This window comes from Drosophila nasuta, chromosome 3 (genome assembly GCF_023558535.2).
Source record: "Drosophila nasuta strain 15112-1781.00 chromosome 3, ASM2355853v1, whole genome shotgun sequence".
NCBI classification, from domain to species: Eukaryota; Metazoa; Arthropoda; class Insecta; order Diptera; family Drosophilidae; genus Drosophila; species Drosophila nasuta.
Window position 1 is genome coordinate 48999141 of NC_083457.1, and position 24375 is coordinate 49023515.

At 38.1% G+C, this 24375-nt stretch overlaps 4 protein-coding genes across 4 annotated transcripts; all 4 read right to left on the reverse strand.

Moving 5' to 3' along the window:
- Window positions 1-8257: 8257 nt before the first annotated feature.
- On the reverse strand, window positions 8258-8924 carry LOC132788285 (uncharacterized). Its single transcript, XM_060795618.1, has 2 exons — window positions 8529-8924; window positions 8258-8431 (listed from the first exon to the last, which is right to left on the reverse strand). The coding sequence occupies exons 1-2, from the start codon at window positions 8922-8924 to the stop codon at window positions 8258-8260; spliced, it is 570 nt and encodes a 189-aa protein (XP_060651601.1).
- A 5132-nt stretch (window positions 8925-14056) lies between these two features.
- LOC132791976 (WD repeat-containing protein 35) lies at window positions 14057-21746 on the reverse strand. The gene is given in 12 exon segments (XM_060801150.1): window positions 14057-14297; window positions 14354-15131; window positions 15190-15497; window positions 15553-15731; window positions 15733-16168; window positions 16232-16506; window positions 19131-19234; window positions 19303-19896; window positions 19954-20119; window positions 20545-20981; window positions 21044-21155; window positions 21213-21746. Coding segments are annotated over 12 exon segments (3606 nt in total). The 5' UTR covers window positions 21237-21746; the 3' UTR covers window positions 14057-14104.
- Window positions 17073-18625, reverse strand: LOC132789986 (uncharacterized). The gene is made up of 2 exons (XM_060798367.1): window positions 17788-18625; window positions 17073-17731 (listed from the first exon to the last, which is right to left on the reverse strand). The coding sequence occupies exons 1-2, from the start codon at window positions 18512-18514 to the stop codon at window positions 17082-17084; spliced, it is 1377 nt and encodes a 458-aa protein (XP_060654350.1). The 5' UTR covers window positions 18515-18625; the 3' UTR covers window positions 17073-17081.
- Window positions 21747-22396: 650 nt separating the features above from the next.
- LOC132792675 (uncharacterized) lies at window positions 22397-24321 on the reverse strand. Its single transcript, XM_060802124.1, has 2 exons — window positions 23352-24321; window positions 22397-23295 (listed from the first exon to the last, which is right to left on the reverse strand). Exons 1-2 carry the CDS (start codon window positions 24118-24120, stop codon window positions 22616-22618), a joined length of 1449 nt encoding a protein of 482 aa, XP_060658107.1. The 5' UTR covers window positions 24121-24321; the 3' UTR covers window positions 22397-22615.
- Window positions 24322-24375: the final 54 nt, after the last annotated feature.

A 24375-nucleotide genomic window follows, 5' to 3' on the forward strand; every position in this document is an offset into this window, starting at 1 on the left:
TAACTTAGTGATAGAGAGCCAATCCTTGACAGCGCTGACAACTTCTTGAGACAGTCAACTCTACAGAAAAACAATCGCATGAGGTGTGTCATGTTATTGTTATTATTGTTTTTGCAATTTAATTGCCAACTTACATTTATGCAAATTCTGTAATAAGCATTTTGCCCCGGCTGCATTTGCAATGATATGCCTTTTAAAACAAAAGCCTCAACAGCGACTCAACATGTAAATCTTTTTTTTAAGGCGCGAAACGTTTTTCCACAGCCCACGCACAACAACAATTACTCCTAACTCGAGCTAAAAAAAACGAGTTTGGATTGTGAACTTGAATGAAATGCCAAGCTCGAATTGGGTTACAGACAAACAATCCTCTAGCCTGTAATTACTCCAAAAATAATCATAATCATACACAGCCATTGTCTCACTCCACATGCTGACAGAGTCTAATAGCTCATGTCTCACAGCGGAAACGCCTTTTGATAAAGCTATACATGAATCAAGACCTTGTATTACCATCTATCACTCACAAAGTTAGATCATAAATTGATTAAAAGTATAAGTATGATTTCTTGTATTACCAAATTCACAAGGTAAATCATAAATTCATTAAAAGTGTAAATATGATTTCTACATTTGCCTCTTTAAACAAATATTAGCACTCTTTGAGAAGCATTCCAAGAATTTCTCAAAACAACCTGATTGCAATCAAATTGAGTTCAGTATCATTAGTCGATATCGAAACTAGTTTAAGACTCATCATCATCGAGTGAAACTCGTCGTCTACGACAAAAAATCAATTGGGCAAGCTCAGCTCAGAAAGCAGCCCAAGAAGTCAAACTCATTAATCTTCATTTGATTTAATATTTCGTACTAGCAATTCGTGCTTCATTAAGTTGTCCACATTCTCGCTATCCGCCTGTCAAGGAATCGTTCAAACGAAATGTCGTAAAAAATTGAAAACGTGTGGAAGCGCATAAACTGTTTAGCAGTTGTTTTAATGGTGGTAAAATCAGCCAGAGAAGAATGGATTAGTTTGTTATAATGAAACTTTAATACCCTTGCTTGAATGGTTAAGAAAAATTTGTACAATATAAGTTTGAAAACAAAACTATCGTAATAGAGCCTCACTACTAATTTATAAGAACATCGATTATAAGCATACTATCGAATCAAAGAAAAATGTCAATAGTTTAAATGAAATAAATGATAAGCATAAATATAAAAATTAAGAAAGAAATCTCTTAATGAATTAGATTAAACAAAACTATCGAAGTAGTCGAACTATTAATTTATAAAACTGTCAGAATAGCGTCTAATCTATGAGGAAATCGAATATTAACATACTATCGAGTGAAAGAGTAATATCGATCATTTGAATGAAATAAATGAGCGAGGATTAAAAAAGAAATCTTATAATGAAAATAAATCTTATAATTACAAATATATTTAAAAACTAAACTGTCGAAATAGAAGAACGATTAATTTATAATGCAATCGATTGAACTAAAATATCGATAATTTAAATAAAAGAACTGGAATGGATAACAGTGAAAAGTACAAAAGTAAACTGAAAATTTAAACGAACTCAATAAAAATTAAATATCGTAGAATTAAACTAAATGCACTTAACAAATTTTGAACTTCAAGAATGATAAATTTCGAATTTTTGAAAAATTTGAAAGTTGATTTAAGAAAATACCTTCTTTGTGAAATTTAAACATTATGTTATATAATCACGATTGAAGATTGATTTTAGCATGTTTTTTTCTATGTACCATTAATTCTCTTTAAGCATCTTTTCTATGAAAAATATGTTAAATAATTAAGATATAAAAACATTATGACTTCAATCAAACTGACAGAAAGAGTGCAAGTGATTAATCTCAATAGATACTTTGTATCTTTTTCTTAATTGCAGCGCCCTAATGAAAGTGTATTGCATTGCGCCTTTTGTTTGCGCCACAAAACAAACATTTGGATAATCAAATTTGATATGGCAGCTGTTAATTAGTTTCAATTTGAGCGTTGCAGTTAGTCAGCCACGTCGTAGAAATCAATCAAGCCGCCGAATCGCCACCCAAATTGAGTTAGCAAAGCAATCGAGAGATGGACAACATCCAACTTCCAACATGGAGCAAAACAATCAACTTTATCGCGAGCGCGCGCAAAAACAAAACAGAAAAAAGAAAACAAAAGTGAAGTAAAGAAAGAAAAAATAAAAAAAAAATGTAAGCCAAAGTAAAGATTAATGAACAGAAATTGAACATTAAATTGCTTGCGGTAGGCAGCAGGGGAAGTAGAGAAGAGAGGGAGAGGTGAAGTCTGAGGGGCAGGTCTCTCTCTATCTGTCTAGGCATATGCGAAAAATAGACTTTCACTTTCGCCTGCAGTAGGTGAAAAGCGGCGTTTTGCCATTAGACCCTAAAACCAATTCTCCAACTGAAGTCTTTCGTTTTTTTTTTTTTATCGATGTGGAGTATCTTTGAGATACCCTCGATTGAACCTCACACGCAATGGAAAAGCTGCGGGCGAATTTTCCTACGCTTCTTTTGCTGTGTGTTGTCCCTGGCAATTGTTTTAATTGGATTGTTTATCGGTTCATAGGAACCTGAAGGGGTGAGGGGGGGGTGTTACCATGCCAGCGGCCTATCTTACTTTTATTGACCTCAATGCCTGCCAAAATTGACTCAACGCACATGCCCCTTTTTATTGACCCAGTTCAACGGGTATCCCACAAAACCGATGCAAACCAGACGAAAAACTAACATGCTCTATATACTTAGGTAAACATGGTTTCGGTTGAGTTAGATTAAGTTGTTGGGGATTTCAGGGTCATGTGAAAATCACCAAAATTCAAATAATAGACAAAGATTCATTTAAATATTTGCACAAACTATTGCCAAAGCAAAAGCGAACTGAAGTTATTTTTAAACAATAAATTTTGATGTCGTCAGTGCGTCGTTTTATTTTCGTTGTTGTTTTTTATATTATCTCACTGTTTTTTAGTCTGCTCAACCAGAAATTAGTGTCTAGCTGGGAATTTGTTTTAAATACACACCAGAGAATTTATGTTGCGACAAATTTTTGAATTACTACACATATTGCAATATTTTCAGACAAAAAAATACCGTGAAAATTGTTTGGGATATACGCTTTGCGAAAGGGAAGCAAATATATATAGTTTATATACGGTATATATAGTATATGTATATTTAAGAATAGTTGCACAGACAGAAATGTTTTATATAGAACAAATTTATTGACTGTTGAGGTAAACTAATGAATTAATTATCCATAGTGGCGAGTAAACATTGTTGAAGATATTATTCTTAACTACGAAAAATTTGTATATTTTATACTTAAGAATACTTTCAGTTTAGTTTCAGATGTTTACAAGTTAGAGGTGAATAATTCGGTTCTTCAAATAATAAAAGTTATGGTATATAAAAGTAGTATTTATTTGCAGTAGTTATTCATCCATTAAATAGAAAAATCATTCGTTTTTAACAACAATTTACGTTTAGTTTGAGATTTTTAGAGATGAATAATTCGGCAGAAAAGTTGGAATATGATGGAAGTATTTTATAATTTTTTTTTAATTTGAGAATTTCGAAAAGAACTAATTTGGCAGAAAATAAAAATAAGATAAAGTAAAGTTATCTATAATTTCTTATTAACAATATTCTCAGTTTAGTTTGAGATCTTTCGAGATGAATAAACAATGCCATAAAACACTCGAAATAGTAAAGAAGTATTTAAAAGCTTCATGTAATGATCTCTCAAAATGAAAATTGATTGGTGAAGTTATCTCTAAATCGTTTTTAACAATACAATTCATCTTAGTTTGAAAAGTTTAGGAATTTGATACGAAAAATAAAGCACAACTCTTTAAATGTAAAAGAAATCTAGTTAATTTCCAGCTGTTATTCATGAGATCATCTTTTAGTTTGACAATACTATAGATTCTGAAAGCAATTTGAAATTTCTTTATTAGGAATATTCTCAGTTTAGTTTGAAATGATTATAATTTCATGGTTAATAATGCCACAGAGAACTGGAAATATATAAAAAATGTACTTAAACTTTGCTATATTCATTTTTGGGCTAAATCCCTCAAAAATGCGGCGCTAACTGAAGCATTTTAATCCGTTGCTTTCCTACCCATTTTTTCTACCGCATTTCTGGCGCTTCCTCAAAATATATATCGCACATGGCGCTGCCTTTTAAGCCTTTTGCTTTCTCTGAGATACATTTATCAACATTTAACGAGCTATAATTGCGCGACAAAAATTGTCTGCAGATCGTAAGACGACCCTGATATTATATATCTGCCTTCAGCCTCAGCTACATAGTACCACAGATCCCCCAATAATAATAATATGTCACATTATTTTGGCACTTGCTGCCTGCCTTCGAGTCAAAGTCGATGCTCTGGCGTGGGAACAGAAAAAAGCAAAAGGCAGACAACATTTTAAATACAATTTTCAGCATATTTCCACGAAAATATTTATATATTTTTGGTGACGGAAGTGCGACGCGTGTTTGCCCTGAGAGAAGAAAACAACCATTTACCATTTACCATTTGAAGCGACATTTCATTTTGCCGCTTGTTAAACACAACATGTCATAAAACAATATAATATGCTATAATATCTGTACTATTTAGAGAGCACAAGACCCAACCAATTGATATTTTAGCTGCGAATTGTGCATGAGTCGCGCTTTTGCCAAAAGTCTTAAATATCGATGCCAAATGCTGAGCTGCATACAAAATTATACGGCACATTTAATTTCCTTGTACGCAGTCAATGAGTATATAAGCAGAGATATATGTATATACTTTGTATACAATCAGCCTATTGTACAGATATCTGACCAGACATACGAGTAGATATGCCAAGCAAAAAGCGCTGAGCTGCATAAACAATTTGACGTCAATGCCTTTTGACTATTAGAAAGAATCGAATGGAAACAACGCATCGAGAATTGAATCGAATCGAACCGAATATTATGGATGAGTTTAAATAGATGTTATGGAGGCTTTTCCGAATGAACGCTGCTAATGTTTTTATTTGGCATATGAAAATCTGCGGCGAAAATAAATCAAAAAAACAACTAAAAACACACAAAAAAAAAAGATAAGTGAGTAGACCAGAAAATATAATGAGCTATAGACGACTAGAGATGCCCTGTTGAAAGCATTTAAATTTTAAGTTTATTGATGGAAATGAAGACAGTAATAAAATTTATTTTTGCAATTATTGTTTTAAGTTTACCGAAGTCATATCATAATATATTTGATATTAATATTTTATTTATTTACAATTTTTTTGTTCATTGGAAAATTTTTAATTGTGAATAAACTAGTCAACTAAAATTGTGTTTCAAAATAATATTTTATTTATTAATAATTGTATGTTTTCTCTAATTATATGGCATTTGAAATGTTATATATTAAATATTATTTTATTTTTTATTTAGAATTTAATGCTTTATGCTTGTTATTCATCTGACATTTGTAAATAAAGAGGTCGACTAATAAAATTTTATTTTGCATTTATGATTTTATGTTCAATGAAGAACATTAATTAAATTGGCATCTGGGAAGTTAGAAGAAGTCATATAAAAATATATTTGATATTCATTTTGTTTTTTTATTTTGAAAAACATTAACTAAATTAGCATTTGTGAATAAATATGTCAGTTAAAAATATATATATTTTAGATAAATTATAACAATTATGTTATTTTAAGTTGAGTTGACGGAAGAACTTTTAATAAATTAACAAATGAGAAGTCTGCTATAAATATATTCGGTATAAAACTTGTAGTTTATAACTCTAGACGCATCGTACATCTCATTAAGCTACCTCATTTATGCACGCGTCTTGTCTACAGGGTATTCCAAAAAAAAGACATCAAAAAGCATTTAGAAGGCGCCTTGAACACTACGCAAATGTTAGGGCAGGATTTTTGGCAAAGGCCAGACGGCAGCTGTGTGTGTATGTGTGTGTGTGTGTGCTTGTTTGTTTGTAAAATTTATGACCTCAAGCATCTTTTTGGTTTACTATTTACACAGAAACAAGAAATATGCAAAAACTAAACTGCAGTCAACACTTTTTCAACCCCATACGCAACGCGCAGTTGGCCAAGAGAAATGACTCAACCAAAAGCCAACAACAGCTAACAAAGGGCGTCAAAGGGCGTTTGCCAGCAATGGCAAAAAAAGAGAGAGAGAATATGTTGGCCAACAAAATTCAACATTGAAAAGTGTACAAGAGTGCAAAGCGAAATAAAAGCAAATAGACTCGGGAACATATTTAGCTGCTGACCCTTAAAAAGCAATATTTGACATTTGTGCTCAAAAGATACATTTTACGAGCACACAAAAGAGTGCTGCTGTTTTTTTTTGTAGACATCAGAGAATACTTATGTCGGGCACTGTAGAAACTATTTCATGGGGGAATTAACTAAACCTTAGATCGATATAGAGCATTAAATGGTAATAAAAGCATTGATTGTTAATGTTAATGTTGGCAATTCAATAAATACTATTGAAGAGCTTTATTTTTACATGTAGTAATAATACATACATATTATATTATCATTAAATAAGTAATTCTGAGAAGGAACCCAAATAGACTCGTGCTCTGTAAAAACTATTTTATGGGGGAATAAAATATTCCTTCGGCCAATAAAGTGCATTCAAAGATAATCAAATATAGCAATAAAGGTAATGATTGTTAACATCAAGAATTCAATGTATGTATGTATACAATTGTTAGAAATTGACATTTAAATTTATATTCAAATAAAGTAACCATTTAATATGTAATTCCGTAGAGAAATACTTTTATACAATTATAAAGAATTTAATGAGACAAATCAAAGAAAAATAATATAAATTTTGAAACTTTTGTTGTTGTCATTTAATTTATTGTTTGTGGTGCTGTAACAGCCAATAAAGGCTACACAACAATTTATTAGATCGCAATCAAATCGTAATTTAGTAGGATTAAGTTATTTAAAAGCTATTTTGAATTTTACTATATTCTTTTAACACTGATATTTCAATGAACTTTATACGGCATTCATTTTCTTCGCTAAAATATTTAATTATCTAAAATAAAACAAACTGTTCAGTTGCTTAAAAATAATACATTAAGCTGTTATAACTCAATTGTATCTTAAAGTTATGTTTATAATAGTATATTTCAATCTTAAACGTGTGGGTCGTTTATATTTGTACCAAAAGTGACAACCGTGTATAGTATATTCAGTGAAATGGTATATTATAGACACGGTTGCCACTTTTGGTACAAATGTACCAAAACTGGTACATTTTTATGCGTTGGTACATTGGATCACTTTTTTTCATTTTGGTACATTTTCAATATGCCTGGTCTTGAATTTAAATTTTTCATAAAATTTTATGTTCACACATTATTTTAACAAATGGCTCTGTTCCACCAGCCACAAATTTTGTATCAGTTAGAAATTGAAGCATGACTAACACTGGAAAATATCGCATACAGTCGTATTGTGTCAATTGAGAAAATATGTATGCGCCAATGTAAGGTCTATCACTACGTAAACGGTTATATATACATTGTTTATGTTTGTTTGTTGTTTATTATGATTCATAAGGCATCTTCTGTTGCATCTGAAGCTAATGCTCTGCAAGTGAAAGTAGATGATGAGCCAAATTCTTATTAAAACTTTATACACATGTGTATGTAAAAGTTTTCTTACATTGCATTCTTTAATAGCAACAATTCGCCCAAAGCGAATCGAAAATTTCGCAGCGAGTGGCTCACCAAGTTTTCGTGGCTTAAAAACGAAGGTGGTCGTGTGAAGGCGTGTGAAAAATTTGTTTTCAACCACATTGCACATATTGATGAAATATGAAATAATAATAGATAATTTACAAAAAAAGGTTAACAAAATGTACTATTAATAAATACCGAAAAAAAATTGGTACATTTTTGCTAAAATTCGTACATTTTTTCAAAATTTTGGTACAACAATTTTTTTGGAATGGCAACCGTGTTTCATCAAAAATGGAAAGCGTTGGCGTTGCCAGATCACAATTTTGTATTGATCAAGTGTGATCAGTGGAAAAATCAATCCCCTTGCATATCAAGATCGCTTTTGAATACACAATAAGTCTTGGCGTTGCCAGATCGCATTTGGATACACATTTCTTTATTATTGAAGTATACGCACATATGTACGTGTGTCGACTCAAGTAAACCGCCTAATGACGACGAGCCCTGGCAATGCAGGAATCGATGTTGGTGATGACCACATCGAGAGCATCAATAGCCTTAGAGGATGCGAGATGGGTGCAAGCTTTGCTCTCGACAAAGACACCGGGAATGCGTTCGTTGGTCGCCTGCTTGATGGTCTCGACCGAGGAGCGAGCACGTCGCTGGTAAAGGGTGGTTTGGACGGTAAGCCTTGCATAGCACGAGTTTTTTAAGAACGACGTTCGTGTATCTCGCGCACCTTCTGTAGGTTTCTATCACCGAGTAGCCGCCGAAGACCAGCTGCTGTGTGGCAGCATTAACATCACTGACAATATCGGCCGAATCGTGGGCAGCTGTCACACCGCAGACATGCAGCTCGTCGAGAGCCGTATCCACAATGCGGACAATTTCGGCATCCTGGGCGGCCACACATTCGGGACTTTCCTTGCGACGGGTCTCCACCTTATCGACGGCCTGCTCCAGCTGCTGCTGTGGCTCCACGACAATCTCTTCGTACTGATGCACCAGCGTCTTGCCTGCGTCAATGCCAATCTGCGTCATGTCATCCACCAGGCTCGATAGCTGAGTGCTCCATTGCTCCGGCGTTGTCAGCGTCTGGGCTTGGCCAAGAACCAGGCACAGGCAGAGTACAGTTGTAGCAATGATGAACTTCATTTTTTTTTTAACAAACTTTAGCCAAAATTGTTTGGTATTTATACTCTGGGTCGCGATTCGAATCCTTATCTAAATTGTATGTGCCACTTGTGTTTGGCGCTGATATCTGCTGATAATCGATTGTAAATCAAAAGCGTTAGCGTTTATGGCTCACATTCGCCAACAATCATAGACGATGATTCTACACAGCAATTCAATTGTTCAATTAAGTTTGCGTTAAGACTTAATTTGCGGCTCAATGAGATATAGACTTCTTGAAATTGCTAGCAAGCAGGAAGGCGAAATTTTAACTTAATATAAAGACGCTTTAACTTTCCGCTTAGGTGCGACACCAAGATTTATATAAATCTTTTAATTTGAATTCGACACTATTCATAATGCATAGTAGAAGGGTATTGTAGCGTTGTGACTAAAAGAACAGTATGTAACAGGCCGAGACGATAAAGCCATGTCTGTCTGCTTGTCTGTCTGTCTGTCAATCCGTATGAATGACTAGATCTCAGATACTATAATAGCTAGAGCCATAAGTTTCTTGCGCAAATCAGAAATATCTGAAAAACAAGCTACAGTGATAACGATTGTTAAAAAATTTGGTTGCAATCAGATATACGTTTTTTAGGTTCTTTAAAAGAAATTTGTTAAGTGGCAATCTGGCATATCTTGTCCCACACAATTTTCTTTGTTGGGCCTTAAAGTAGACAAAGTTTTTTTTGCCTAGTGAAAAAATAACGCCAGCGCCACGTCTCTATGGAGTGTTTGTAAAAAAGTAGTTAATGTAATATATTTATTAAAGTTATGTTTATATTATTATATTATATTATATGTTAAAAATACAATTTTTGTTAATTAAATGTTAGATGTATAATAATTGTTTAGTGTTAGTATAAACTTGTTGGATATATGCACAGTTGCCACTTTTGGTACAAATGTACCAAAAAATTGGTGCTCCCGTTTTCACTTTCCCAAGATTCTTTGGAATTGCAAAACGAGAAAATTTGTTTTGCCGAAATGAAAAGTAAATGCTTTTTTCTATATTAAATCGGATCTTATTTGCAAAAGGAAAAAAATAGTTGACTCATTGGTTTATTGTCGTTCTTTTAAGACCGCTAGAAGATCAATTAGGCTTGTAATTATTTTTAAAACGATTAATTTCTGACCCCACCTCAAATTTGGAAATCACATTTTGCCGTCGGTAGAAACAATTTTCGTTTTGGTGAGCAACCGATAAGTCCGACACCATGAGTTATCGCCTAAGCTGCCATACTTTTGATGGAATGAAAAAGCAAGTTAAAAATACTTGTATAATCAAACGGATGGCAATACATCTTTTGAAGTTGGGTCAAATGTGTTTTTTAAAAATTAATTTATTTAATTTAATTACTTAAGTGCTAAAATTGTATAAAAAAAATTGTTGAAATCACCGAAATGAAATCCATTAAAAAGGTGGCATCCCCCTCAACTGATTTTTTTAAAGAAAGTTTCAAATCCTTCTTTGCAAAAAAGACAAAAGGCAAATATATTTCATTCAGGGATATGCAGGATAAAAGTATCCTTATGTAAGTTCTATCCACATACAAAAGACATTTTTCGCGTTGTTTACTTTTGACCAAAGCGCAAGTCAGCTGTTTCAGCAGTAAAAAATGAAACGTTCCGATAGCAAAACGATGACCAAAAACATGTGAAAACCAGAGCACCTAAAAACGAAAATCTCGGGTTAGGTCCCAAAACGAAAACGAAAACCAAAAGTGAATACCGGAGCATGCCTGCTAAATTCGTTCATTTTTTGGTTTTGCGTACGAAGTTGTTAATTTTTGCAATTATCAGAACAGAAAACAAAACAGAAAGAAAATACCAAAAACCATTCTTAGCTCTAATTAAAGTACTTATCTAGAGCTATAAAAATAACATTTTATTTTTTTTTAAATTGTTTTAGTTTATGTTATTTTCAATGTAAAGAGTCTCGCACGAATTACCCATATTGTGGATCACAATTTGTAAAATCTAAAAAATCTATCGTGAAAAAATTTGTGGTACATTTTTGCTAAAATTGGTACATTTTTTCAAAATTTTGGTAAAACAAATTTTTTTGGAATGGCAACCGTAATTATAGAATCAATTTCTGAACTTCTTTCTACAACTGAATCTGTTACATTACTTAAACAGCTATTAAACAATCTTAAACACCAGTCATAACATATGTATGTTATTTAAAGACAATACTACAATGTTATCCATACATTACCAGCTCTGTTAATGTTAACTCCTTTTAACTCTTTTTAAACCAGCCCTAAACAGCTGTTCATGTGATGCAACTTTAGTATAAACACTTGCATCATAGAATCGCATCATTAAAACAGATGCACTTGGTCTAAATAGAATATAACACGGCAAATTTACTTATAAAACAACTGCTGTTGTACTAAGCCTGTTAACTTTCTTTAAAAGCGATTGAAAAGTCTTAACCTTCAGAGATTCAATACAATTTCAAGAAAACGACAAATTAACTAATTATATCGAGAACGAAATACAGTTCTGCAGTTCCGCCGTTAACGTTCTACTTAACAGTGGTCGTAGCTTTTCCGAAAAAATGATTTATTGTAGCATTCAATGCAAATTAGGCATATAGAACTTCTTGGCTGATGACGTTCATTTCTTTTTCAAATATATACGAAATACAGTTCTGCAGTTCCGCCGTTAACGTTCTACTTAACAGTGGTCGTAGCTTTTCCGAAAAAATGATTTATTGTAGCATTCAATGCAAATTAGGCATATAGAACTTCTTGGCTGATGACGTTCATTTCTTTTTCAAATATATACATATATCGCAGCGGCTTTTAATTGCCGAGGCATAGATCCAATTTTAGACGGACAGCAAAAAAGTGAATGAGAACTGGCAGAGTTCTAGATACGTTGCGGATAAAACAAATTGTGGCTACAAGTTGAAAGTGTTACGTCTGCCCAAATAGATGGATATATAGATTCAAAGAGAGAGAGAGAAAGAGACTGAGATGGAAATCAGTTCACAACTGATGTAACAGAGATATGGCAAATGTGTAGCGGATATGCGCAGCAAATGTTTATAAACAAAACATCGACCGGAATGAGGCACATCAAGTGGTGTCTACAGGTGAGTGGAGATACTTCCAAAAAGTAAAGAAAATAAATGAATACTCACACTTATGGCGCGTACTGTAAAACATTTGAATGTGGCAACTCGCAAAAGTAACCCAAAACTTGTGTGGTGAAAACTATGTTCGAAATGCCGTCAGACAGTAAGTAAAAATCGTTGCTGCTCTGCTTCGTTGTGTTTTTATTTTTCTTCGACTTCTTCTAGCCGGGATTTGGTTGCTTTATTTTCTTTCTCTCACTGATTAGTAATTTTGTTGTTGCCCCTTTGGGTTGTCACAGAAACACGCAACACACGACGCGCTGGGCCAGAGCACGATATTAAGAGACGACAGCGAGTACATTGTAAAGAGTATAGTAGTGAACGCGCGAAAACAAAACAAAAAACGCAATAAGGAAAAGTCAACTAGTATTGATTACTATGCGAAGTTATGCGGAGTCCGTCTTTCGCTGTCTCTGACCAATGTTGTTGTTGTGACAGGCCGTAGGGCTAAATTGTTGACAATCCAATTAGCGTTGAGCTTGCTGTGTCTGAAGAAGCCGCCGTTGCTTTGCTTTGCTCGACAAAAACTGGTTAACTAGGCGTATACGCAACGCACTTGCAAAGCGGTATATTTCAATTGAAATATTTTCTGATTTCGATAACTCGTTTAAATATATGATTTTTCTTTATTTTTTGGGGTTACAGCAACGACCACGGCAGCAGTGAAAACGGCACGGAAATCGTATCGGAAAATCGTAGGAAAAACTAGCCGCTAACGCGACGCGACGCGAACGAGAACACAACTAACGTAGAACTGAATGAATGGACTTTGGGGGCAAAATGTTCGACCGGCCTAACACGAGTGGCGAGCGCTTTTCTTCTCACACTCACACTCGGGAAAAATTGGACAAAGCCACAGAAGAAAATGCTATTTTGGCCGCAAAGCAAAATGACTCAATGAGCAAACTGATGAGAGCGTATTTTCTTTTTTGTTTATAAAAATATCAAAATGCGAGCGAGGGTGGGCAACAGATCGCTGAGGGGGCTGCGGGGGAGGGAGTAAAGCTGCTAACGCTACGCCGGCGTGCGGCAAATGAAAGTGAAATAAGTTATGATTTCCGCTTTTTCGCAAGATTCAAGCAGATTGCATAGAAAACAAGAGAGAGCGAGAGACAGAGAGAGAGAGAGCATGCAAGTTGTATAATCTGTTTGCACGTGGCGCACAGTGCACTTACCTTGACAATGCAGCATTGTAAACAGCTGTTGCAGCCTGCTCCCAGCAGCCAGTAGATGTCCTTGCAGCGCTTCCTTGGCATCCTTGACCGTATTGTTAACGCACGCACAACTCAATTTCGCATTACACCAAATTCACTTTAAGCACTTTTGCTAAATTGCACCTCACTTTAAAAACGCAACAACTTTTTGGCGCCAGTTGTGCCTCGCGCTCACGAACGATTTGTTGATGTTGTTGTTGTTGCTAAGAAAAGCCGCTTGGCCGCCGGTGTTGAAAAAACATCACTTACCTGAATTTTATGTTGTGCGCTATGCTCTACACCTACGAATACGTAATTTAAGCCTATTTTAACACATTTATCACTGCAAAAATAATGCGCGCCGCACCAATAATAAAAAAGCAAAATAAACAGCTGACAATCAATCGCAGCTTGCACTTTTTGTGGGGCGGAGGGGAACTTGGGGTTCGAGAGATACCGTGCACCGTGTGGGATTTCAACGGCGCCGGAGGCACAGATGTGACGCGAACCGTTTAGTTGCCACTTAGAACACAACGCGAACGCGCATACTTAACGTTTTTGGCGATTTCAAAAAGTTTATAATTAATAAAATCAACAAACTTTGCGCAGTCGACACTTGCAGCGGGTTGGCAGCAACGCGGCTGCTTTTGCAGTGTTGATTAACGGACATTCAGAACACGGGGTTGCAATTCGTTCGTCAAGTGAGTAATTTCAAAGAGCTAAGTTTATTGACAATAGGTGGCGCCACAACTAAGACAAACGCAATCAGCTGTTTTGGTAAGGCTGTGGCGCCAATTACATTTATTTGAATTTAGTTTTTATGTTGCGACAGGTGGTGCTGCAATTGGGCTGTGACATAGCGGGCAATTACGATGACGAGTTATTTCCATGGGCGATGCACAGTGATGGCAAGTGGAACATATCCAAATATTGCTTGTCGGCTGTGTAATGGGCTTGCCCGAGGAGACACAACCCGGAAAGCGGGCACCACACTCCATGCAAGAAGGCAAACTAGAAAATCATTTTAGTTAGTAGCAGCTTTAACTAGAAGTAAGGAAGGTACTTACTTGTCTGGCACATTTTCGGCACAGCCATAGCACACAACCGTATCCACTTTGCTATCCTCGGGTTCGTTCTTCGAGAATATATTCACCGCTAGCTCCTCGTAATCTTGCTGTATCTTTTCGGACAGAAAGTCAAGCGATTCCAATTTCATAAACGCCTTTGAGCAGATGTCAAACGATCTGTCGGCACAACTGGCCAGCGCCATCAAACTATAAATATCCTCCACGGGCAACACATCATCGTAATCTCGCAACCTCAACGAAGTGACCACCGCACTGTGCATGATGCCAAAGCGTAGCTGGCGTTGAGCTAAGAGCATATAATGATAACCTTCAGCACAGTGCCAAATACGCTCGATGAACGCCGCATCCTCCAGACTAATTGAGTCCAGTAAAGTATTGCGATCGATGGCATAATCCAACTGTGGCGTTGCCACCGACTTTAGATGATCTTCGGCTAAGAGTGCAGCCAAAATATAGATCTTCTTGATGCGCAGCATGGGCGCACGTTTCTCCACCTCCTGCTCTGCCAGCTTGCACAGCAAACGTGCTGCATCCAAATACCTGCACGCTTTGCGCTGCAGCTCAATGGATTCGGTGAGACGTCCCTCGTTCAGCAGCTGTGCTGCGTGTTTGCTAAGTAGCGTATTCACCTCTGGCATTTGATACTTTTGCGCCAGCTCCACAGCTTGTCCCCATTGCCGTAGATTAACGCAGGCATTCACAGCGGCCTTTTGATCGCCAAACTTTAGATAAGCTTGCACAGCTTCCGAGCACATGCCTGACAGGGAATTGAAGTTAAGATTTAGTCTGTTAAGTTAAGCAACTCTTCAACTCACCCACGGAGACCAACATCTCAGCCAACTTAGTCAACAACGGACTTTTCTCCGGTAACTTGTCCACGCATTTTTCCAGCTCATCAAACAGCTCCAGATGATAGAGCGCCTCCATATAACCCTCTAAATAATGCGACTTTTCGTAGTATTCCTTGGCGCTCTCCCACGACTTGAGATTGGCAAAATGATGGCCAATCTCCCGCCAAGCTGTTTCCATTTGCTGATCCGAAACACCGGCGCCTCCCATACGATAAAGCTGCACAACACGAAACCAATCGCAAAGCGTCATGCGCAAATCAATAGCCAGATCCCTAAAGTAGAAAACGTTATTCATTTTTTTCAAGATCATTTTAAGTTTCTTCTCACCTGCGATCTGCATCCATATACAGCTTTTCAGCTTCATCAAACTCGCCATAGAAGGCAGCAATCTCAGCTCGTTGAAGTACTTGCGAATTGATGTTGCGCAGTCGCTTGATCAGCTTGATGCCCGGATAATTGGCACAACGCACAAACGCATTCTCAGCCGTATCCAGCTCGAGTTTTTTTGAGCGCAGACTCGGCAAGCAAACGCCACAAACGCGGATGCGGATTGTCCTCAATGAATTGCTTGGCATCCTCGAGTCCCACATGCTCCAGCAGATCGTCTGTGTCACGCAGCGACTTCACACGGAGTTGAATCAAATGCGAAGCATTCTGCAGCTCGCCAATGCTGATGATGTCGTCCAGCAGCACGCTTGTAATCTCCAAATCCTCAAAGGTGCAAATATAGCCAGAGCAAGAGATCGGTTCCTCGGGATCATTTCCTCGGAAAATGTACATGCGTGTCTTCTCCATCAGCGCTAGCAACAACGGATTATCCTTGGCCCAACTCACCGCCCAAACATCCTTGCGTTCCACACGACTGAAATTAAGTTGCGTCTCCCGATTGTCGTCCAGCTCCAGCAGCGTCATGACTCCTACATGATCAATAATTGCAGCGCGACTACAGAAGATTTAAATTAATTAATTAAAGCAGAGCAAGTGCAGCATATTTTTGATAACTTACGTGGAATTGCAGTTGATGGCGATCTTGTGCACTTTTGAGTGCAGCGTGTGACGATTGCGGAGGGCCACATTGGCTACGCTGTATTCGTTGATAACGCCAGATTCACGAGCCACCAGCAGCAGCTTCTCTGACAAAGCAAGAGCGCAAATGGGATCGTTGGCACGGCGCTGTTGCCCCTGTAACAGATCCTTGGCCAAGTCCACGCCTGTGGGAGTGTCATCGATGTGAAAACGTTTCTCTTTACGGGCTTTGACGCCGTGTAAATTGGATGAACTCTGTGAATTAGAGGAAAAAGTATAAGCATAAGAGTTGTATAGGACTAGTACACTAAGAATCCATACACTATGTATATCTATAAATTATAAAGACAAGTATATGTGTACGAGTGGCACACGAATGTATATGTAAATCCATATATTATGGAGACAATATTGTATAAGAGAAGTACGCTAATAATGTACGAGTATATGAATATCTATAAATTCGAGAGGCAAGTATACGTATATAAGATGTATAAGAGTTGTAGTAGAAGTAGAAGAAGTAAAAATCGAAGAAGTAGTAGAGTATACGAGCGAAAGTAGAAGAGTATACGAGTGAAAGTAGTAGAAGTATTGGAAGTAGTAGTAGAGTATAAGAGTTAAAGTAGTAGAAGTAGTAGTGGAGTATACGAGTTAAAGTAGTAGAAGTAGTAGTGGAGTATAAGAGTTAAAGTAGTAGAAGTTGTAGTAGTAGTATTAGAGTATAAGAGTTAAAGTAGTAGAAGTATTATAAGTAGTAGTAGAGTAGTAGTAATAGTAGAGTGATGAATTAAAAGCAATTAAAATTAAAAATATTATTTTAAGACTGTTTTTTATTGACAATACTTTCTGTGCACCACAACAGTGTTGAGGAACATGTAAAGCACAAGGATCGCGACTGAATTGGAAGTAGATACAAGACCCAGATTGAGATACATATTAGCCAAACCCGTCCATGCATTGGCCAACAAAAAAAACATAAGTCCATGTTGATTAACCGATTCGCAAATAGTATAAGTATACACAAGTTCTTTGTCCCTTTTACAACACACAGTTGTCTCCTTCAAGGTTTCTTTTTCGAATTTCTTGACGGGATAAACTGAGTTTATGATGAACTCAAAGACAAACAGACAGAGAGTGAACATGGTCATGTAGATGGCAAACATCCAGCAGCCGTAGCCCAAGTTGCAAGTGACGCGACAGATGCCAATCGTGTGGCTACAAATAAAAGTGAGTGACCAGCCAAGCAACGATAAACGATATGCTTTCCGCAATTTCCAGACCATCTCCTCATAGTTGAGAAATGGTTTGAGTCTCCACCATTTGCTGACATGAATGGTGATCAAATACAAGGCCACAAAGCCAGGCACAGAGAGTGGACCCTGACGATTTAACTGAAAGAGTGTCAACGGAGGTTTCTTATCCGTTTGCACGTAGTCGGAGATGCCGTATAACAAAGCGCATTGATGGGCAAAAAGCAAAGCTGCAGGTGTGAATGTGAGATTATGATGTATACAACGAATTCAAGTCTCTACTTACTGACACCCATGGGCAGCAGCTGTGCATCGCTGCTTAGTTGATAGCCGCATAAGCTGCCAAAGAGCTTGGTGAATCCCAAGATGAAAAAGGCATTCAAATGGCGACCGTACTCCCGCTCAGCTAGATGATACTTTAACACTATGACGATCAAAGTGCGAATGCTGCCGAAGCAAATCAATGGCAATGCGGCACCAAAAACTTCACGTTGCAACTCGGCCTTAGTCTTAGGTCGATGGGAAACGAATGCCATCGAAGCCACAAATAATCCAATCCCAGTATCCATAAGCTGAGCACCAAAGAATTCACTTTTGCTGTATGGTCGATAGAAGCAATTGAAGTCAACAGCCAGTATGCAGACAGATGTAATCAACTGAATCATGGATCTCATCACGGTTAAGAATTGCGGACGTTGGCCAAGTATGAATAAGGAACGTTCCTTGGCGCGTTGCAAAGAACGTGTCTTCTGAATAAACCAAAATGCCAGCAAGCTCATCAATGCCACAAAGTGTCCACTGTAATCGCTTGCAATGGTCACAAATAAGACAGTGGGCAGCACTATCAAGGAAAACTCCACCAGGTAACACAGATTTGGTTTAACTCGCATATTCAGTAGTTGTGTGGCAAGGCGAGCCAACACAATGCCCCAGAAGGTGGTCAAGATAACCACAAAGGAGCCCAAAGTGTCATAATTGGGTATCTCAATCTCAGTACTGTTCAATTTTTCCATAACAAATTAGGGAAAGCAACAAATTTTCCATAAAATACAGCCTCACAATCCTAGGAAGATTTTGTAATAAGTGTTTACTGATGACTTTAAAGGAAATGTTGTTTTGTCAGCGCAAATGATTTAAAATATTAGTTTATATAGAGAACGGAGGTAAAACTGAAGCTATAAGCAATCTATGAGCAAGTTCAGCAAAACTTTCATTAACGATCTAACATAATTGAATAACAAAATATTAAATATTGAAGAAAATTGAAAGCAAAGAAGCGTAGGTCTAACCTAAGAACAGCTAGTATGTATTAAAGAAATTAAATGTGATCTTGAAAAAACAGTCTAATTTAAATTTATGAAAAACTTTTCTTGACTTAGATAACGTGAACTCAACACTAAATAGCCCTAAGAAGAAATTACGATAGGCTGTAAGTTCATACTATAGACTTTTAAAATATTGTTCTTCCCTTAAGACTGAATGTCTGAGACGAAAGTAAGTTTCTACACAAACAACACAATCGACGGAGCTTATAAACTGAAGCTTTTAAAGACAATCGAAGCATTTACAGATTGAAATCGTATTCGACGAGTTGTAAATATAATTTAGTCGACTTCTTATAGCACTTACCTTAGGAGTGTGATAGTGCCAGATGAGTATCTCGTCATAAGAAGCAATGGCCACATAGCACGAGTTGATGCCCACAAAGCGTGGCTTAATGTCCGTATACTTTGCTGCAATCCAAAAAGAAAAGAGGGAGAGATTAATAAGTAAAGCTGCAATCATATTCCATAAAACTTACAGTCCACGGTGGTACCAATGGAGTTGCAGAGCAACAGCTGATAGACTCTGTCATCTGGCGAAGCATTAGCGCGTCCCTCTAGTGTGCTAAGTGCAATCTCCTTGATGTTGCTGCTGACACACTCGACGCCCAGCACACAATGCTCATTGCTGGCTGCCAGGCAAAGAGTTGGTTCCACTTCCTTGAGAAAACTTTGATTCGACACAGTGTTCCAAAAGGTAATCACATTCATGGGCATCGCAGTGGCGCTACTTGTGGTGCTGCTGCCACTATGATTGTTGCTATTGAGGAACACAACCGTCTTCTCAAAGTAACACCAAATGTAATCCGGCCGTATGTTTGCAAAGTAGATGAACGAATCCACAGCCATGGCAATGCGCAACGATTTGCCCTCCCAGCTAAGCGAAGTAATGTCGCTGCCAGGCACCTTTAAGATGCGGTAAATCCTGCCGAGTGGCGAGTAAAAGCAGACCTGATTGGTGTCTCGCAGCGGCGTTGCCGCCTCCAATGTTGTGCCGCATATGGCCAAAACGCTGCCATCGTGATTCCACTTGGCGTCCACGTTTCGCATGCCGGTTTCAAAGATGGCAGGAGCTGAGAATAGCATTTAAATTTTAATATAGAACAGTTTAAATTTGCATTATCATTTACCGTCGTCATTTTCATTGCGCATGATTTGCACCTTTCCATTTTCATAGCAAATGGCGAGCACGGGACGATTGCGATTATTCACTGGACGTCCACTGAACCAACTGATGCTGGCAATGCGCTGCACGCGTCCTGAGCTCAAAGTGATGCACTTGATGCCCACCTTCATCTGCAAACAGAAGAGTAGAATTAAGCATTAAGTATTTTTAAAATGAAGTGAATAAGCTACTGTCGAGTGTGTTCGACTTTAGGATAACCGCTACACATCTTAAGATATACCAGATTCATTCACCAAACAATACTAAAATATACCGAATGAGATAATCGGTATGTTTATATATATATATTACTACATTGAAAATATACCACAGAGTACTAAAATATACCTGGTTATCCGGTAGTTTTAAACAATTGCAAATACAATTAATATTTGCCTTATAAGTTTCTTTTTTTTAGTTGAGGTTGCTGAAGAAATTTTATATATAAAGTCGGAAATACCTTCTTCTACACATATTTTCTTTGGAGTCTCAACTGTGAAAACCTTCTACCCTAAATGTTGTGCCTTGTATATAACGGAAAAACTCTCCAACTCACCGCAAAGTTGCCTTGATTATCGTACAAATGACACTCGCCATTGGCCAGCGCAAAGAGTATCAATCGATTATCTGGACTCCATTGCACGCCCGTCAGATGTGTGTTCTTCAGTTCCTTGCCAAAGATGCGATTGCCATCCACAGAGCCAACAATTATGGCCCCATCCTCGTAGACAATGCAGATTTTGGCACCATCCGATGTCCAACTCATGCCAGCCACAGTGGATTTCTTGCGATCATTGGTCATCTCCTCATACCAGGCACTCTTGTAGAGCATCCACACCATGATGACCCCATCCGTGTCCGAGGATGTCAGCTTCTGTTGTGCATCATTCCAGGTGACCACTTTGACGGACTCTTTGTGGCCATCGAGTGTTTGATTCATCGACAGATTCGAAACGGCAGCCAGCCCGCCTTTGCTCTGTCCATTGTTGGCAGCTGTAATTGGTACATTAAAGTTCATTAAAGTAAATATGCCCAGCAGAGTCTCTAGTTCTTACCCTGATCCAACTTGAGCACCTTGAGCAGCCCCTCGCTGCCGGCAACGGCAATATAGCCTTCCTCCTTGTTCCATGCAATGCAATTCAGCTTTACATTGTTGGGAATGGCAATCTAACAAAATACTAAATAAATAAAATACTCCATCGAAGCAATTGCACTTGAAGTTACCTTTTTACTCAGATAGACAAACATGCTTGACCTGTTTTTGTGTTGTTACGCTTTCTTACCAATTTCTTTCGCTGTTGTTGCCACTTGTTTTGCTTTTGTTTTTCACCTGCGTTGCGTTGCCATGGCAATTGGATTGTTTACATTTTCACATGATGCAGGTGCGCTTGCGCTGTGTGCACTTCTTTAGTGTTGCTCATAGCAACAAATATTAACCGCAATTTATATCGCACATTTATATTATAATTCTTATTTATTTTTTGTTGCAGTCCGCAAAGACAACTGTTTGACCGTCAAGGACTTCAAGGTGAACAAACTGATCTACTTCGTTCTGAAACAGTGTTGCCATATTTCTTCAGCTGGATTCTAGTCGGTGAAGCTCATTTACTCCAAAATTGGTGGCAACTCCGCTGAGCACAGCTCAACAGAAATGAACCAGTTCCTTTGAAGGTGCATTTTAACTTCTATGAGCAAGCTCCTTGAAAAATGGTTCTTAAGAACGGATTTGTTGGCAACCTGTTGCCAATTGCAATTTGAATTGTAACGGTCTCTTTAAACAATGAAAACAATTGGAAGCATTGTTTTGCCTTGAAAAAGTTAAAATAAATTCTGATTTCAACTGAGCAGCAATTGCTATTTCACTCAGATCATATTGTAGATGCGCATATTCTATTAATGACGTTCTATTTATTCATTGTCAATGCAATTTTAATAATTGACTTACCCAGTCATGCATGATAGCGCACATATTACTTGTGCAGCGTTGCAAAATTTACATTCCATGCGAGCGTCATGTTAATTGAACTTAGCAACAGCAATTGTACGATATAAATGATACTCAATAGTGCGAGTGTTGTTATCAAGTAAAAAAACAAACTACTATTTATATCATAAATATCAATTGATATTTGCAAAAAGCACACTTCAGTCTACCTATTATATACCTATAGTCATAAATAGTGATATCGTTATCGCAATTCGCCACGGGTACGTCATTTTTATTTGGAAGCTTAAGTTATTATCAAATCAACTTCAGTTATTATCAATATGTAATTATGAGCTTGCCGCTTCATATCATTAAGAAACCCTATGGTTGGCTTATCGGCGACTTAAAAACTCTTAGATACTACAACATTCCAAATACAAAATAACTTTGTGTGTGATCAATCATTTTACAAAAAGTGACCTCATGATAACTCTTTTTAATTTAGTGACGAGATTAAATAGAAATTAACAGACAAACTTAATATATTGACATAGTTTTTCTTAATCAAAATATTGAACATCGGTACAAAATAATAATACCCTTTGGCAGGGTATCACAACCACCTCAATGTGTCCCCATTTTGTTTTTGGGTAACAGTCATCCACGGCGTTATCACAGCATAAGTAAATAAACAACATTTCTAGGCAATACGTATACGCCGCATGTACAGCTGGAAGACAACAAACGTGGCCAATAGCATATAGAGCAATAAAATAATGATGGAGGTAAAGTCCGATCGATCTTCCGGTGACAGAAATATATTCACACCGCCAGTCAGCACATTAGCCAGCAGAAAAAAAGTGAGTCCATTCATGTTGAGTGACTCACAGATGAGAAAAACTCCGCTACCTTTATCGGGTGATGCTGTTCTGACATTGGATGAACCCTTCTCTACGCTCTCCACCAATGCAACAGATGTGTCCAACGGCATTACGGTGCTAATGATGAAATCAAAGATGAACATCGTTAGCCAGACCATCGTGCTCGTGATGGCAATCATCCAGAAGACGTAGCCCATGTTGCAGGTGACACGTGAGATGCCCACAGCATTGGCGCCCAGAACCATGAGCAGCCAGCAGAACAGCGCAAAGGCGCCAAAGTAGCGCAGCTTGCGCACCATTTCCGCATAGCTGAGCAGCGTCTTTGCCACAAGCCATCGACTGAGATAGATGGACAACATGTAGATGCACACGAAGCCGGGCAGTGAGAGCAATCCTTCGCGATTGGCGCTCAGAAAACTATTGCGCTCCAGATCATCATCGATCACATAGTCCATGATGCCGCCAAAGGACAAACCCAGTTGATGGGTCACAAGCAAAGCTGCCAGAGTAGAAATGTTAGTCTCTATGATTATAATCAACAACTCAAAAACTCACCCGATGCCAGCGGCAGCAGCTGAAAATCATTTCGAGGCACAAAGCACAGCAGACTGCCCAGGAACTTGGTAAAGCCAAGCGTAAAGAAGGCATTCAAATGCTTGCCATACTCGCGCTCATCCTGGCCATAGCCAATCAGCTCCAGTGCCAACGTGCGAGCAAATCCCAGCAGTATCAAAGGTAGTGCCGAGTGCAGCAGGCTACGCTTGAGATCGGCGCAATTGCGGGGACGTCGCGACACCAATCCCATGGTGACCACAAACAAACCAATGCCCGTATCCATGAGCTGAGCGCCAAACAGTCGACTCTTGCGATACGGACGATGGAAGCTCTCAAAGTCGATGGCCAGTATGCAGATCGCCGTAATCAGTTGGGTCAATGCCCGCACAATGGTTAGTACCATGGGCCGTTTGCCCAGATCGAAGTGGGCTCGACATCGTGCCCGAGATAGTGAACCGGTTACCACAATGAGTCCGAGGAAAGCCACAGTCACAATGCCCACAAAGACTGCACTATATCCGCTGGCCACTGTCACGAAAAGAATCCCGGGCAGGACGATCAGCGGGAACTCGACCAGGTAACATATGGTTGGACTGTACCGTGTGCAGAGGCGATGAGTGGCAACGCGTGCGATTACAATGCCTGCAAATGTGGTCAATATGACCAGCAGTGACGTGAAGCCCCGATCGATTGATTCCAGCACACGCTTATCGTAATAACGCGGTTGTGTGGTGTCGAGGTCCAACAGCGTGAGTGGTTCGCTGGCCATGGCGATTGCCGGGATACTGCTGGTGTCGCATGGCGAGAGACCCAACCAATAATCGTTGACGAAAAAACGGATGGCCAACTAAATTTCTGTTTGTTATTGATAAAAACAAAAACCTACTAATCTATGTCCATTGCACATATACTCACATAACGCTGGCGCATGATAAGCGCAACGAAGCCTATGAAATCCCACGCAATAAAATAATAAAACTTTTTTCGCTTAAGCGCAATTCGTTTTTGTGTTTGTGCCTCTGTC